The 13,851-nt window shown below is 39.7% G+C and overlaps 1 protein-coding gene across 12 annotated transcripts in view; it reads left to right on the top strand.

The window, feature by feature from the left end:
• arvcfb (ARVCF delta catenin family member b) overlaps window positions 1–13,851 on the top strand; it is a 492,749-nt gene that overhangs the window by 364,354 nt on the left and 114,544 nt on the right. For all 12 annotated transcript variants that reach the window (XM_062051626.1, XM_062051621.1, XM_062051625.1 and 9 more), the window contains one exon: window positions 3,154–3,659. In XM_062051626.1, coding sequence (XP_061907610.1) covers window positions 3,154–3,659 — 506 coding nt within the window. The remainder of the gene's footprint in view (window positions 1–3,153; window positions 3,660–13,851) is intronic.

Below are 13,851 nucleotides of genomic sequence, written 5' to 3'. Positions count from 1 at the left end.
TTGCAGTTTTGTTTTTAGTGGCTCGGGGATACTGACACTGTATGAGGGCACCGGCAAGGGTCTTAAGTGTATCCCTGTTAACAAACGCAGAAATCCTGCCCAAAAGTCTAGTTTTATTATTGATCTTGGTGATTGCTTTTAATGCCATACTTTCATCACTGACACTATGCCAGGCTAAATATGGCTGAAGACTCCCGGCCCTAAGGAAAGTAATGCTAATGTAGCTCGTAGTGAACGCCTGAGAGATGTACTGTAGACATAAAAAGTTGTTGTTTTTCTTATTAACTGCATGTTATTCTGTGCTCTGAGGGGAAAGTTCACTCTGGGGATATCATAGGGTTCGTGATTCTTGGATGGCAGATATTTTCTTGTGCTCCTGAGGCAAGGAATCTCTCCAATACTGTAAATAACTGAAGAGAGACAAAGAATAATTGTATGTAGCATCATGTAGCACTACTCCTGCGTCTGACTCCTTCAAAATCATTGCCCTCTTCTTTCTTTAACTCCTACACAACATTATTCTGTGAAGGAAATGTTGACTCCGAGTCCGGTTGCACAGATTCCTTGAAATTGAACAAGTTAGGACCGAACTCATGGTCCCAATACGGAAAACCATTGCATCTGATAGAGCAGGGGTCACCAACCTTTTTGAAAGCAAGAGCTACTTCTTGGGTACTGATTAATGCGAAGGGCTACCAGTTTGATACACACTTAAATAAATTGCCAGAAATAGCCAATTTGCTCAATTTACCTTTAACTCTATGTTATTATTAATAATTAATGATATTTACACTTAATTGAACGGTTTAAAAGAGGAGAAAACACGAAAAAAAATGACAATTAAATTTTGAAACATAGTTTATCTTCAATTTCGACTCTTTAAAATTCAAAATTCAACCGAAAAAAAGAAGAGAAAAACTAGCTAATTCGAATCTTTTAGAAAAATTTTTAAAAAGAATTTATGGAACATCATTAGTAATTTTTCCTGATTAAGATTAATTTTAGAATTTTGATGACATGTTTTAAATAGGTTAAAATCCAATCTGCACTTTGTTACAATATGTAACAAATTGGACCAAGCTATATTTCTAACAAATCATTATTTCTTCTAGATTTTGCAGAACAAAAATTTTAAAAGAAATTCAAAATACTTTGAAATAAGATTTAAATTTGATTCTACAGATTTTCTAGATTTGCCAGAATAATTTTTTTGAATTTTAATCACAAATATTCTTCGTCGAAAAAACAGAAGCTAAATTGAAGAATTAAATTAAAATGTATTTATTATTCTTTAGAATAATAAAAAAAAAAACTTGAACATTGATTTAAATTGTTAGGAAAGAAGAGGAAGGAATTTAAAAGGTAAAAAGGTATATGTGTTTAAAAATCCTAAAATCATTTTTAAGGTTGTATTTTTTCTCTAAAATTGTCTTTCTGAAAGTTATAAGAAGCAAAGTAAAAAAAATAATGGATTTATTTAAACAAGTGAAGACCAAGTCTTTAAAATATTTTCTTGGATTTTCAAATTCTATTTGAGTTTTGTCTCTCTTAGAATTAAAAATGTAGAGCAAAGCGAGACCAGCTTGCTAGTAAATAAATACAATTTAAAAATAGAGGCAGCTCACTGGTAAGTGCTGCTATTTGAGCTATTTTTAGAACAGGCCAGCGAGCTACTCATCTGGTCCTTACGGGCTACCTGGTGCCCGCGGGCACCGCGTTGGTTACCCCTGTGATAGAGAGCCAAATACTAGAGTCCGTGAACATTGTTCCAAAGTCTGGATTTTTTGTTGATTTAATGTGCATACAAAAGTAAACATTGACAGATGCAAAGGCAGCAATATGTGATAAAGACGACAAGACGGCAGCTAAAGAAGGACTTCCCTATTCAGCCCCGAAAAAATCCGCCAGGTGAACAGCTGATTTTACGACTTCCGGTGCTGACGTAAGACAACCCACGTCCCATATGTGACCGTAGGATGAACAAATACACTACGCTACTAAGACTATAGTGGCCATTAACAGTTAGCTTCTACAGCTGGGTTGCCCAAAGTGCGGCACAGGGGCCATCTGTGGTCCCTGACTCGTTCGTCATCGGCCTTAAGCACATTACAAAAAAAACAAAAAATGTAGATTTAATTTGCACCCCTGGTGGTGAAATTTATCAAAATTAGGGTGGTCCCAAAAAGGAGGGATTTTTCAAAATGACTCTGTCGCTTTTAAAAGTGCTCCCAACTCTGGTCAACATATGAAATAACAAGTGTGTGTGAAAATTTGAAGTGCTCCCCCTCTGGCCAACATATGTAATAACACGTGTGTAAGACATTTAAATGCGCCCCCTTTGGCCAAAATTTATAAAATAAAATAAATAAATATGTATATAGAGACATACTGTAATAACTTGAAGTAAATAATGAAGATTAACGGTATAGCTCGGTTGGTAGAGTGGCTGTGCCAGCAACTTGAGGGTTGCAGGTTCGATTCCCGCTTCCGCCATCCTAGTCACTGCCGTTGTGTCCTTGGGCAAGACACTTTACCCACCTGCTCCCAGTGCCACCCACGCTGGTTTAAATGTAACTTGGATATTGGGTTTCACTATGTAAAGCGCTTTGAGTCACTAGAGAAAAGCGCTATATAAATATAATTCACAATTAACACATTAAAAACCAATTACAAACAAAAAATTTAAAAATACAAAAACATTTACTAAATTATTTCCTTTTTTATATATTTGCATGGTATGTATATATTATTAATGTTGTAAATACGAATCTTTATATATCTAGAAAGGGTGGTCCTAAAGAGGTAGGCATTTTTCGCAAGTCGCAAGAAGGTAACACATACACGAATGTGTGTGTGTGTGTGTGTGTGTGTGTGTGTGTGTGTGTGTGTGTGTGTGTGTGTGTGTGTGTGTGTGTGTGTTTGTGTGTGTGTGTGTGTGCGTGTGTGTGTGTGTGCACGTTTCTCATGCCCAACGCGTCTTCCTATCACCGACATTGTTTTGTTTCACCTCTCATTCACCCTACTTTTTTTCAGTGGCATCGGTTGCCTTTCTCTCGAACTACTAAATTCTGCTGTCAGACAAAAGTTCCTCGCCCGGTGTTCAGGCCCCCATCTTTCTCAACTTCATTGTTCTCTCTCTCTGTTTTTTTTTAGAGGCTACCCAGATGAACCCATTGACACCGAGCTGATTGATGAACGCCACCCTTACATCCAGGGCATATATTCTGCACCACTGGCCCAGCCGGAGCGGGGTAGCATGGCCAGTCTGGACCGCATGGGCGGTCGGCGCTCGCCCTCCATCGACAGCATCCGTAAGGATCCACGCTGGCGTGACCCAGACCTCACGGAAGTCATCGCCATGTTGGCCCACCCCATCGACCCCGTCAAATCCAATGCCGCGGCTTATTTGCAGCACCTGTGCTATGAAAATGACAAAATCAAAAAGGACGTGCGTCACCTCAAAGGAATTCCGGTCCTGGTGGGGCTGCTGGACCACCCCAAGTCTGAGGTCCATCGCAAGGCCTGCGGTGCCCTGCGCAACATCTCGTATGGCAAGGACAATGACAATAAGGTGGCGATCAAAAACTGTGACGGAATTCCTGCCCTCGTCCGCCTCTTGAGGAAGACCAACGACATGGAGGTTCGAGAGCTCATCACTGGTGAGTAATCCTAATCTTAAGTATAAGTAATGCATCTTATTTCAAAGTGAAACCATATTTGAAAGACGCTACTTAGTATGTCCGTGTGGAAACTCGTTCGGTACACCTCCGAACCGAACCGGAACCCCCCGTACCGAAACGGTTCAATACAAATACACGTATCGCTACACCCCTACATTTACTGCAACTGGTCTCTGATCTGAGCACATCATGTCACCCACTGGTTACTCCCTGAGACTTTCAGTAGTTAATCTTTGACGAGAAGTGGTAGTTTGTACATCCCTACTGGCGACATCTCCTTTGGGCTGTGATTCAAGGCAAGAAGGGAGCAGTGCACTTTTTAGCACTGCTCCTCCAAAGTCTCTAAACTGCGGTCTTAAATGTGGGGTTTAAACCATACTTGCCAACCCTCCCGTTTTTACCGGGAGACTCCCGGTATTCAGCGCCTCTCCCGATAACCTCCCGGCAGAAATTTTCTCCCGACAAACTCCCGGTATTCAGCCGGAGCTGGAGGCCACGCCCCCTCCAGCTCAATGCGGACCTGAGTGGGGACAGCCTGTTCTTACGTCCGCTTTCCCACAATATAAACAGCTTGCCTGCCCAATGACGTCATAACTGTAGAATGATCGAGGGCGAGTTCTTGGTTTCTTATGTGGGTTTATTGTGAGGCAGTTTCATTAACGTCCTCCCAGCGCGGTAACAACACACAACAACAGCAGTCACGTTTAGTCTACCGTAAAGCAGTTCGTCTGCCGTAAACAGCAATGTTGTGACACTCTTAAACAGGACAATACTGCCATCTACTGGATAGCCTCCAGAACACTGAAATTCAAGTATTTCTTTTATTTATATGTATAATAAAATATATATATATATATATATATATATATATATATATATATATATATATATATATATATATATATATATATATATATATATATATATATATATATATATATATACACTACTGTTCAAAAGTTTGGGGTCACATTGAAATGTCCTTATTTTTGAAGGACAAGCACTGTACTTTTCAATGAAGATAACTTTAAACTAGTCTTAACTTTAAAGAAATACACTCTATACATTGCTAATGTGGTAAATGACTATTCTAGCTGCAAATGTCTGGTTTTTGGTGCAATATCTACATAGGTGTATAGAGGCCCATTTCCAGCAACTATCACTCCAGTGTTCTAATGGTACAATGTGTTTGCTCATTGGCTCAGAAGGCTAATCGATGATTAGAAAACCCTTGTGCAATCATGTTCACACATCTGAAAACAGTTTAGCTCGTTACAGAAGCTACAAAACGGACCTTCCTTTGAGCAGATTGAGTTTCTGGAGCATCACATTTGTGGGGTCAATTAAACGCTCAAAATGGCCCGGAAAAGAGAACTTTCATCTGAAACTCGACAGTCTATTCTTGTTCTTAGAAATGAAGGCTATTCCACTAAATTGTTTGGGTGACCGCAAACTTTTGAACGGTAGTGTATATATATATATATATATATATATATATGAAATACTAGAGTTGGTGAATTCTAGCTTAAATATATTCCCCTCTTAACCACGCCCCCAATCACGCCCCCGCCCCACCCCCCGACATCGGAGGTCTCAAGGTTGGCAAGTATGGTTTAAACGCACTAATTTCCTTCTTTATCTACTACTTTAAATGCATTCTTGGCCTTCCCTATGTGGGACAGTGACTCACTTATCATTGCCATCTGAGAAGAGGTGTTTTGTCTGTGTTCGGGAAACATGTGACCCTTTTCAAAAGCCTGACCTGGTTTGCACTGCTGAGTACAGTAGTGGATAGCGTACACCACCCCAAGAGAGGTCTTACATTACAATTGAAAACAGGATTGTTTTTAAAGTTGTTTGTGTGCATCCAGCCATGACTTCCAACTATTTGTTGACAGGGTTTGGTCTGTGTGTGGGGATAAATAACACATTTAAAATGGCTCATACTTTCTTTGATCTGTATTGGCAGGGTGCACTAGTTTCTAGGAAATTGTTTTTTTCCGGTATAAAAAAGGTATACATATACAACGATATTGCCAAAAGTATTTGGCCACCCATCCAAATGATCAGAGTCAGGCCACAGGTGTATAAAATCGAGCACTTAGGCATGGAGACTGTTTCTACAGACATCTGTGAAAGAATGAGTGATTTCCAGCGCGGAACTGTCATAGGATGCCACCTGTGCAGCAAATCCAGTCGTGAAATTTCCTCGCTCCTAAATATTCCAATGTCGACTTTATTATAAGAAAAGTGAAGAGTTTGGGAACAACAGCAACTCAGCCACCCAGTGGTAGGCCACGTAAACTGACAGAGAGGGGTATAGCGCATAGTGCAAAGACTTTCTGCACAGTCAGTTGCTACAGAGCTCCAAGCTTCATGTGACCTTCCAATTAGCCCACGTACAGTACGCAGAGTGATTCATGGAATGGGTTTCCATGGCCGTGCAGCTGCGTCTAAGCCATACATCACCAAGTCCAATGCAAAGTGTGGGATGCAGTGGTGTAAAGCACATCACCACTGGACTCTAGAGCAGTTGGATACTAGGGATGATGTTTGATAAGAAATTATCGAGTTCGAGCCCATTTTCGAATCCTCTTATCGAACCGATTCCTTATCGATTCTCTTATCGAATCCAGATAGGTTGTTGTATATGGAAAAAAACTTTGGTTTAACAAAAGCTCACTTTTATTTTATGAGAAAAAAATCTAATGAAATGATAAATAATTATTGACTGTTACCCCCCTAAAAAAAAAACAAATATATATATTGACTGTTGTTACCCAAAGTATATTAAGTGGGATTTTTCAGAAAAACAAATATATACAGTAACACAAAAACAACCTGTCTCTGTGATCACTATAGGTGTATAAATAATTATATAGTGTTAAACAAAATCAGTCCCTTGGGCACAAAACTGAAAATAATACAGCTCTCCAAAAAGTGCACTTCTGCTGCTATTGGAACATACTAACTACACACACAGGCAGACAGCTAACAAACAATCCAAGACGTCTAATAAAATTCCAACGCAGATTAATCCATTTAGGCTCTTTATTGTTGTTGATCTTGCTTTGTCTTTTCCTATCTTTACTTTTGTCTTGCACTGGACTGTTATTTTTTATTTTTTTAAACTGAAATACACACAATGAAAAATGTATAATCTATGTGATTCAATTAACATAGTGAAATTTAATACACAATATGTAAATATTAGCTTCACACAAATATACAGTACTATCATCAAACAAATACTTCTGAGTGTTGAAACTATTTCGATGGATGAAATACACGACTGGCAGCCATTTTAAGTCCTCAAAACATCCATTGAAACATTGCACAAAAATCGTTTTTCAATAAACATCTTAGTATCAAACTTAAACACTTTCCACCTTAATATTGAGTTACATAAACAAGTTAAACAGTTTACTTACAGACTTATCTTTTCCAAGGCTTATAAGAGCTAACACAACTTGTCTACTTCTCAATTGTCTCATGAACTTCGCCAACCCGGAAGTGCCCAAACTAATGACGCGTAGTATTTTCATATCGCCACAAGGTGTCAGTAAGAGTCTACAATCAAATGGGCATTACATTGCCGTCCCACAGGGCATTTCCTGTGGGAAGGGATTTGTTCCCAGGGATTCGAATAAAGAACCAACTCTTTTTCTTTACTATAGTGGCCTCGATAACGGGAACCGGTTCTCAAAAAGGGATTCGAGTCCATGGAATCGGTTCTTTTCTTAACGAACAACCGGGAGAACCCGTTTCGAACATCATCTCTAGTGGATAGGCCTTCTCTGGAGTGATGAATCACGCTTTTCCATCTGGCAACCTGATGGACCAGTCTGGGTTTGGCGGTTGCCAGGAGAACGGTGCATTTCGGACCGCATTGTGCCGAGTGTGAAATTTGATGGAGGAGGAATTATGGTGTGGGGTTGTTTTTCAGGAGTTGGGCTTGGCCAACTTTGAATGCTCCAGGATACCAAAACATTTTGGACGATTCCATGCTCCCAACCTTGTGGGAACAGTTTGGAGCGGGGCCCCTTCCTCTTCCAACATGACTGTGCACCAGTTTTTTGTGATTGAGTGATACTTTTATTAGTAGATTGCACAGTGCAGTACATATTCCGTACAATTGACCACTGAATGGTAACACCCGAATAAGTTTTTCAACTTGTTTAGGTCGGGGTCCACGTAAATCAATTCATGGTAATTCAGTGCACAAAGCAAGGTCCATAAAGACATGGATGACAGAGTCTGGTGTGGATTAACTTGACTGGCCTGCACAGAGTCCTGACTTGAACCCGATAGAACAGTGGTCCCCAACCTTTTTGTAGCTGCGGACCGGTCAACGCTTGAAAATGTGTCCCACGGACCGGGGGGGATGTTTTTTTAATTTTTTTTTTGTCATAAAAAAATACAATCATGTGTGCTTACGGACTGTATCCCTGCAGACTGTATTGATCTATATTGATATATATAATGTAGGATAGGGATGATGTTTGATAAGAAATTATCGAGTTCGAGCCCATTATCGAATCCTTATCGATTTTCTTATCAAATCCAGATAGGTTGTTGTATATGGAAAAAAAAAACACAATATTTGGCTTAACAAAAGCTCACTTTTATTTTATAAAAAAATACATACATAAAATAAATATTGACTGTTGTTACCCCACTGAAAAAAATAAAAAAAATAAATAAATGTTGACTGTTGTTACCCAAAGTATATTAAGTGGGATTTTTCAGATAAACAAATATATACAGTAACACAAAAACAACCTGTCTCTGTGATTACTATAGGTGTATAAATAATAATATAGTGTTAAATAAAATCAGTCCCCTGGGCACGAAACTGAAAATTATACAGCTCTCCAAAAAGTGCACTTCTGCTGCTATTGGAACATCCTTCTGGGGGTCCATCAGTGTGGCCTCCTCCAGGAATGACTCCACGACATCTTTCTCTAACCTTCAGGTTATGTACGGCCTGAACATGTTTCATCAGGGGGCGGTGTGGCGAAGTTGGTAGAGTGGCCGTGCCAGCAATCGGAGGGTTGCTGGTTACTGGGGTTCAATCCCCACCTTCTACCATCCTAGTCACATCCGTTGTGTCCTTGGGCAAGACACTTCACCCTTGCTCCTGATGGCTGCTGGTTAGCGCCTTGCACGGCAGCTCCCGCCATCAGTGTGTGAATGTGTGTGTGAATGGGTGAATGTGGAAATACTGTCAAAGCGCTTTGAGTACCTAGAAGGTAGAAAAGCGCTATACAAGTATAACCCATTTATCATTTATTTATTATTATCATGCTTGTTGTACTTCCCCCCCTTACATGAGAGCGAAGCCTGGCAATAATTGCAGATAGCCGTTTCCTCGTCGTATTTTTTTGTAAAATGAAGCCATGCCTTGAGGCGTTTTTTCCGGGTCCATTGTTGTTGCTGCTTCTGTATCTGCCGCCTAATGACTGAGCTACGTTATTTCCTGGGACGTGCCACAGGGCATTTCCTGTGGGACGGGGTTCGTTCCCAGGGATTCGAATAAAGAACCAACTCTTTTTTTTTTACTATAGCGGCCTCGATAACGGGAACCGGCTCTCAAAAAGGGATTCGAGTCCATGGAATCGGTTCTTTTCTTATCGAACAACCGGGAGAACCGGTTTCGAACATCATCCCTAATGTAGGAACCAGAAATAATAATAACAGAAAGAAACAACCCTTTTGTGCGAATGAGTGTAAATGGGGGAGGGAGGTTTTTTGGGTTGGTGCTCTAATTGTAAGTGTATCTTGTGTTTTTTATGTTGATTTAATAAAAAATAAAAAATAAAAATAAATTATTTCTTGTGCGATAGAACACCTTTTGGATGAATTAGAGCGGAGACTGAGAGCCAGGCCTTCTCCACCAACATCAGTGTGTGACCTCACCAATGCACTTTTGGAAGGATGGTGGAAAATTCCTATAGACACACTCCGCAACCTTGTGGACAGCCTTCCCAGAAGAGTTGAAGCTGTAATAGCTGCAAAAGGTGGACCCGCATCAAATTGAACCCTATGGGTTAGGAATGGGATGGCACTTCAAGTTCATATGTGAGTCAAGGCAGGTGGCCAAATACTTTTGGCATTGTTGTGCAACAAAGAGTGTGCACAATGACTGTGGCGCAGCAGAGATGATTGCCTTTACAGCACTGCGTAGCATTTGCTAAAAATAACCCTGCACCACAACCCATAGGGAACAGAATAAAGGGGAACCTTTTTGGTTTTTCTCCCTTTTCTTTCTGTCCCATCCCCCCCCCCCCCTCGCCCCTTTCTAATCTATGCAATCTTTTCTTCTCTCCCTAATTCATCTTCTACACAGCTGAATCCCCAGTCTTGCATTTTTGTTCCTCCCCATGCACCCTCCCTTTTTATTCACTCCGCTTCAGGTTTCCCCTCTCCCAGTGAAAAGAGGCCGGTCATAATGCGAGCTCAGTTTATAGGCGCTGCCCGTGTGGCCAGCATTGGCCGGCTTTTTCTACAATTAAATATAATTGAGGGGTTTTAAATATAGAACCCCTTTTTTTAGTCCGTTTCAGAATTGGCTGTCGGAGTGGTCTGCGACTGTGAAACCGCAGAATTATTATTATTTTTTTCCTGCTGAAGGAAACTGGTGATGTGGAAGTTTGTGTACGTTTCATATTGGGGGGAAACCAGTGGGTCTTATTTATAGCCGTTTGCGTCTCAATTATTCACATTTAATCTTGTAAGGAGTCATCTTTTTAAAGGCCTACTGAAAGCCACTACTAGCGACCACGCAGTCTGATAGTTTATGTATTAATGATGAAATCTTAACATTGCAACACATGCCAATATGGCCGGGTTAACTTATAAAGTGCACTGTATTCTGGACATCTGTTTTGGTGAATCTTTTGCGATTTGTTTAATGAACAATGGAGACTGCAAAGAAGAAAGTTGTAGGTGGGATCGGTGGAGCGGCGGACTACAGCAACACCAACACCAGGAGGTTGTGTTGTGTTTTGAGCAGGATAGCAGACGCACTACAGTGAGTAAGCCCGCCGCCGCATCTAAGTTAGCTTCTGTTTTTTTAGCTTCGAAAAGCTGAATATTATTAATCGTGTATTTACATGTTCATGGTTTAATAGTATTTTTGATCTTCTGTCTATCCATCCAGTCAGGGTTTTTTTTCAATTTAGTTTCTATCTGCATTTGAGACTGCTATGCTATCACGTTGGCTACGCACCTAGGTTAGCTTCTATTTTTTTAGCTTCGAAAAGCTGAATATTATTAATCGTGTATTTACATGTTCATGGTTTAATAGTAATTTTGATCTTCTGTCTATCCATCCAGTCAGGGTTTTTTTTTATTTAGTTTCTATCTGCATTTGAGACTGCTATGCTATCACGTTGGCTACATAGCTAGGTTAGCTTCTATTTTTTTTAGCTTCGAAAAGCTGAATATTATTAATCATGTATTTACATGTTCATGGTTTAATAGTATTTTTGATCTTCTGTCCATCCATCCAGTCAGGGTTTTTTAAAATTTAGTTTCTATCTGCATTTGAGACTGATGCTATCACGTTGGCTACATTGCTAGGTTAGCTTCTATTTTTTTTAGCTTCGAAAAGCTGAATATTATTCATCGTGTATTTACATGCTCATGGTTCAATAGTATTTTTGATCTTCTATCTATCCATCCAGTCAGGGTTTTTTTAAATTTAGTTTCTATCTGCATTTGAGACTGCTATGCTATCATGTTGGCTATGTAGCTAGGTTAGCTTCTATTTTTTTTAGCTTCGCCAAGCTGAATATTATTAATTGTGTATTTACATGTTCATGGTTTAATAGTATTTTTGATCTTCTGTCTATCCATCCAGTCAGGGTTTTTTTTAAATTTAGTTTCTATCTGCATTTCAGACTGCTATGCTATCACGTTGGCTACGTAGCTAGGTTAGCTTCTATTTTTTTAGCTTCGAAAAGCTGAATATTGTTAATCGTGTATTTACATGTTCATGGTTTAATAGTATTTTTGATCTTCTGTCCATCCATCCAGTCAGGGTTTTTTTTAATTTAGTTTCTATCTGCATTTGAGACTGATGCTATCACGTTGGCTACATTGCTAGGTTAGCTTCTATTTTTTTAGCTTCGAAAAGCTGAATATTATTAATCGTGTATTTACATGCTCATGGTTTAATAGTATTTTTGATCTTCTGTCTATCCATCCAGTCAGGGTTTTTTTTAAATTTAGTTTCTATCTGCATTTGAGACTGCTATGCTATCACGTTGGCTACGTAGCTAGGTTAGCTTCTATTTTTTTAGCTTCGAAAAGCTGAATATTATTAATCGTGTATTTACATGTTCATGGTTTAATAGTATTTTTGATCTTCTGTCTATCCATCCAGTCAGGGTTTTTTTTAATTTAGTTTCTATCTGCATTTCAGACTGCTATGCTATCACGTTGGCTACGTTGCTAGGTTAGCTTCTATTTTTTTAGCTTCGCCAAGCTGAATATTATTAATCGTGTATTTACATGTTCAGTCACTGTGAATGTCCATTTCGCGTTCTCGACTCTCATTTTCAAGAGGCCTTCATCTTTGTATATAAGCGGTATTTGATGAGACACATCCCATGACCAAGGTATGCATTGTTGCATATGTAACCTTATTGTTAGGTATAATGTTGAATATTGTTCATGTTTAATATAATAATTAACACTTTAATTAGGTGGCTGTATTGTGTGCATTATTAATATTGTAGCATTTATTTGTACAAAAGAGCATCAATTTATGTCAACGTTAGACCCCTGTAAGTAGAATTTGTTTCCTCTGGGTCACTAGTCAACGCTGGAATTTGGATCTGCAGCTACAATTTTTTTTTTCAGTGTACGGCCACGTCGTGCCAATCATATTTTAGTGCAACTTGTAGAGTTTGTATTTTCCTTATCATCTTTATTCAGCGCCAACTGCCTGCTCATATGTTGACTGCATGGTGAGTGCTGTTTATGTCAACTAAAACAGATGCCAGTGACACAACTGTGGAATTAATCATGCTGCCGAGTCAGCAGGCGGGTGCGAGTGTTTGTTTGTCATCATATTGGCGGCGGCGGCGGCTCGAAGTTCCGCGATGGCGGCGTTCAAGTGTGAATGATGACGTCCACTCTTCAACATCATTATGATTTTTTTTTTTTTAAGTACAAACTGTTTAATTGTTTAACTGTTTGACTCACATACCAACTTGAAGTGCCATCCCATTCCTAACCAATAGGGTTCAATATGATGTGGGTCCACCTTTTGCAGCTATTGCAGCTTCAACTCTTCTGGGAAGGCTGTCCACAAGGTTGCGGAGTGTGTTTATAGGAATTTTTCACCATTCTTCCACAAGCGCATTGGCGAGGTTAGTCGAGAAGGCCTTGCTCGCAGTCTCCGTTCTAATTCATCCTAAAGGTGTTCTGTCAGGACTCTGTGCAGGCCAGTCAAGTTCATCTACACCAAACTCTGTTATCCATGTCTTTATGGACCTTGCATTGTGCACAGTTATGTTGGAAGAGGAAGGAACCCGCTCCAAACTGTTCCCACAAGGTTGCGAGCACGGAATTGTCCAAAATGTTTTGGTATTCTGGAGCATTGAAAGATTCCCCATACTAAAGTGTTACCAAAATCGGAATTGGACATCCTGCCCTGCAGTGTGCGCATGAGGTGTGTCTAGAAGAGGTGTTATCATGCATACTGCCACCTACTAGACGGAGTTGTAACAACAAGCTACCGTATTTTTTGGACTATAAGGCGCACTTACAATCCTTTCATTTTCTCTGAAAACTCGACAGTGCGCCTTATAACCCGGTGCGCCTAATGTACGTAATAACTTTGGTTGGGCTTACCGACCTCAAAGCTATTTTATTAGGTTCGTGGTGAAATGATAACTGTGACCAGTAGATGGCAGTCACACATAAGAGATACGCGTAGACTGCAATATGATGGCAGTCACACATAAGAGATACGTGTAGACTGCAGTATGACTCAAGTAAACAACTCCGAAATGTTATATGTTCCATTGAAAATATAGAACATTACACACGCCGTTTAAAAATCCATCAACATGTTTTAGTATGACTTTGGTAAGCTATGAAGCCACACCACTTGATGTGCTTCAACATAGGAGTATTATTATGGTGTGTCTATAAGGTA

This window comes from Entelurus aequoreus, linkage group LG06 (genome assembly GCF_033978785.1).
Source record: "Entelurus aequoreus isolate RoL-2023_Sb linkage group LG06, RoL_Eaeq_v1.1, whole genome shotgun sequence".
Lineage (NCBI taxonomy): Eukaryota > Metazoa > Chordata > Actinopteri > Syngnathiformes > Syngnathidae > Entelurus > Entelurus aequoreus.
Note: the sequence above shows the minus strand (reverse complement) of the source record. Positions and strands in the feature narration are given on the sequence as shown.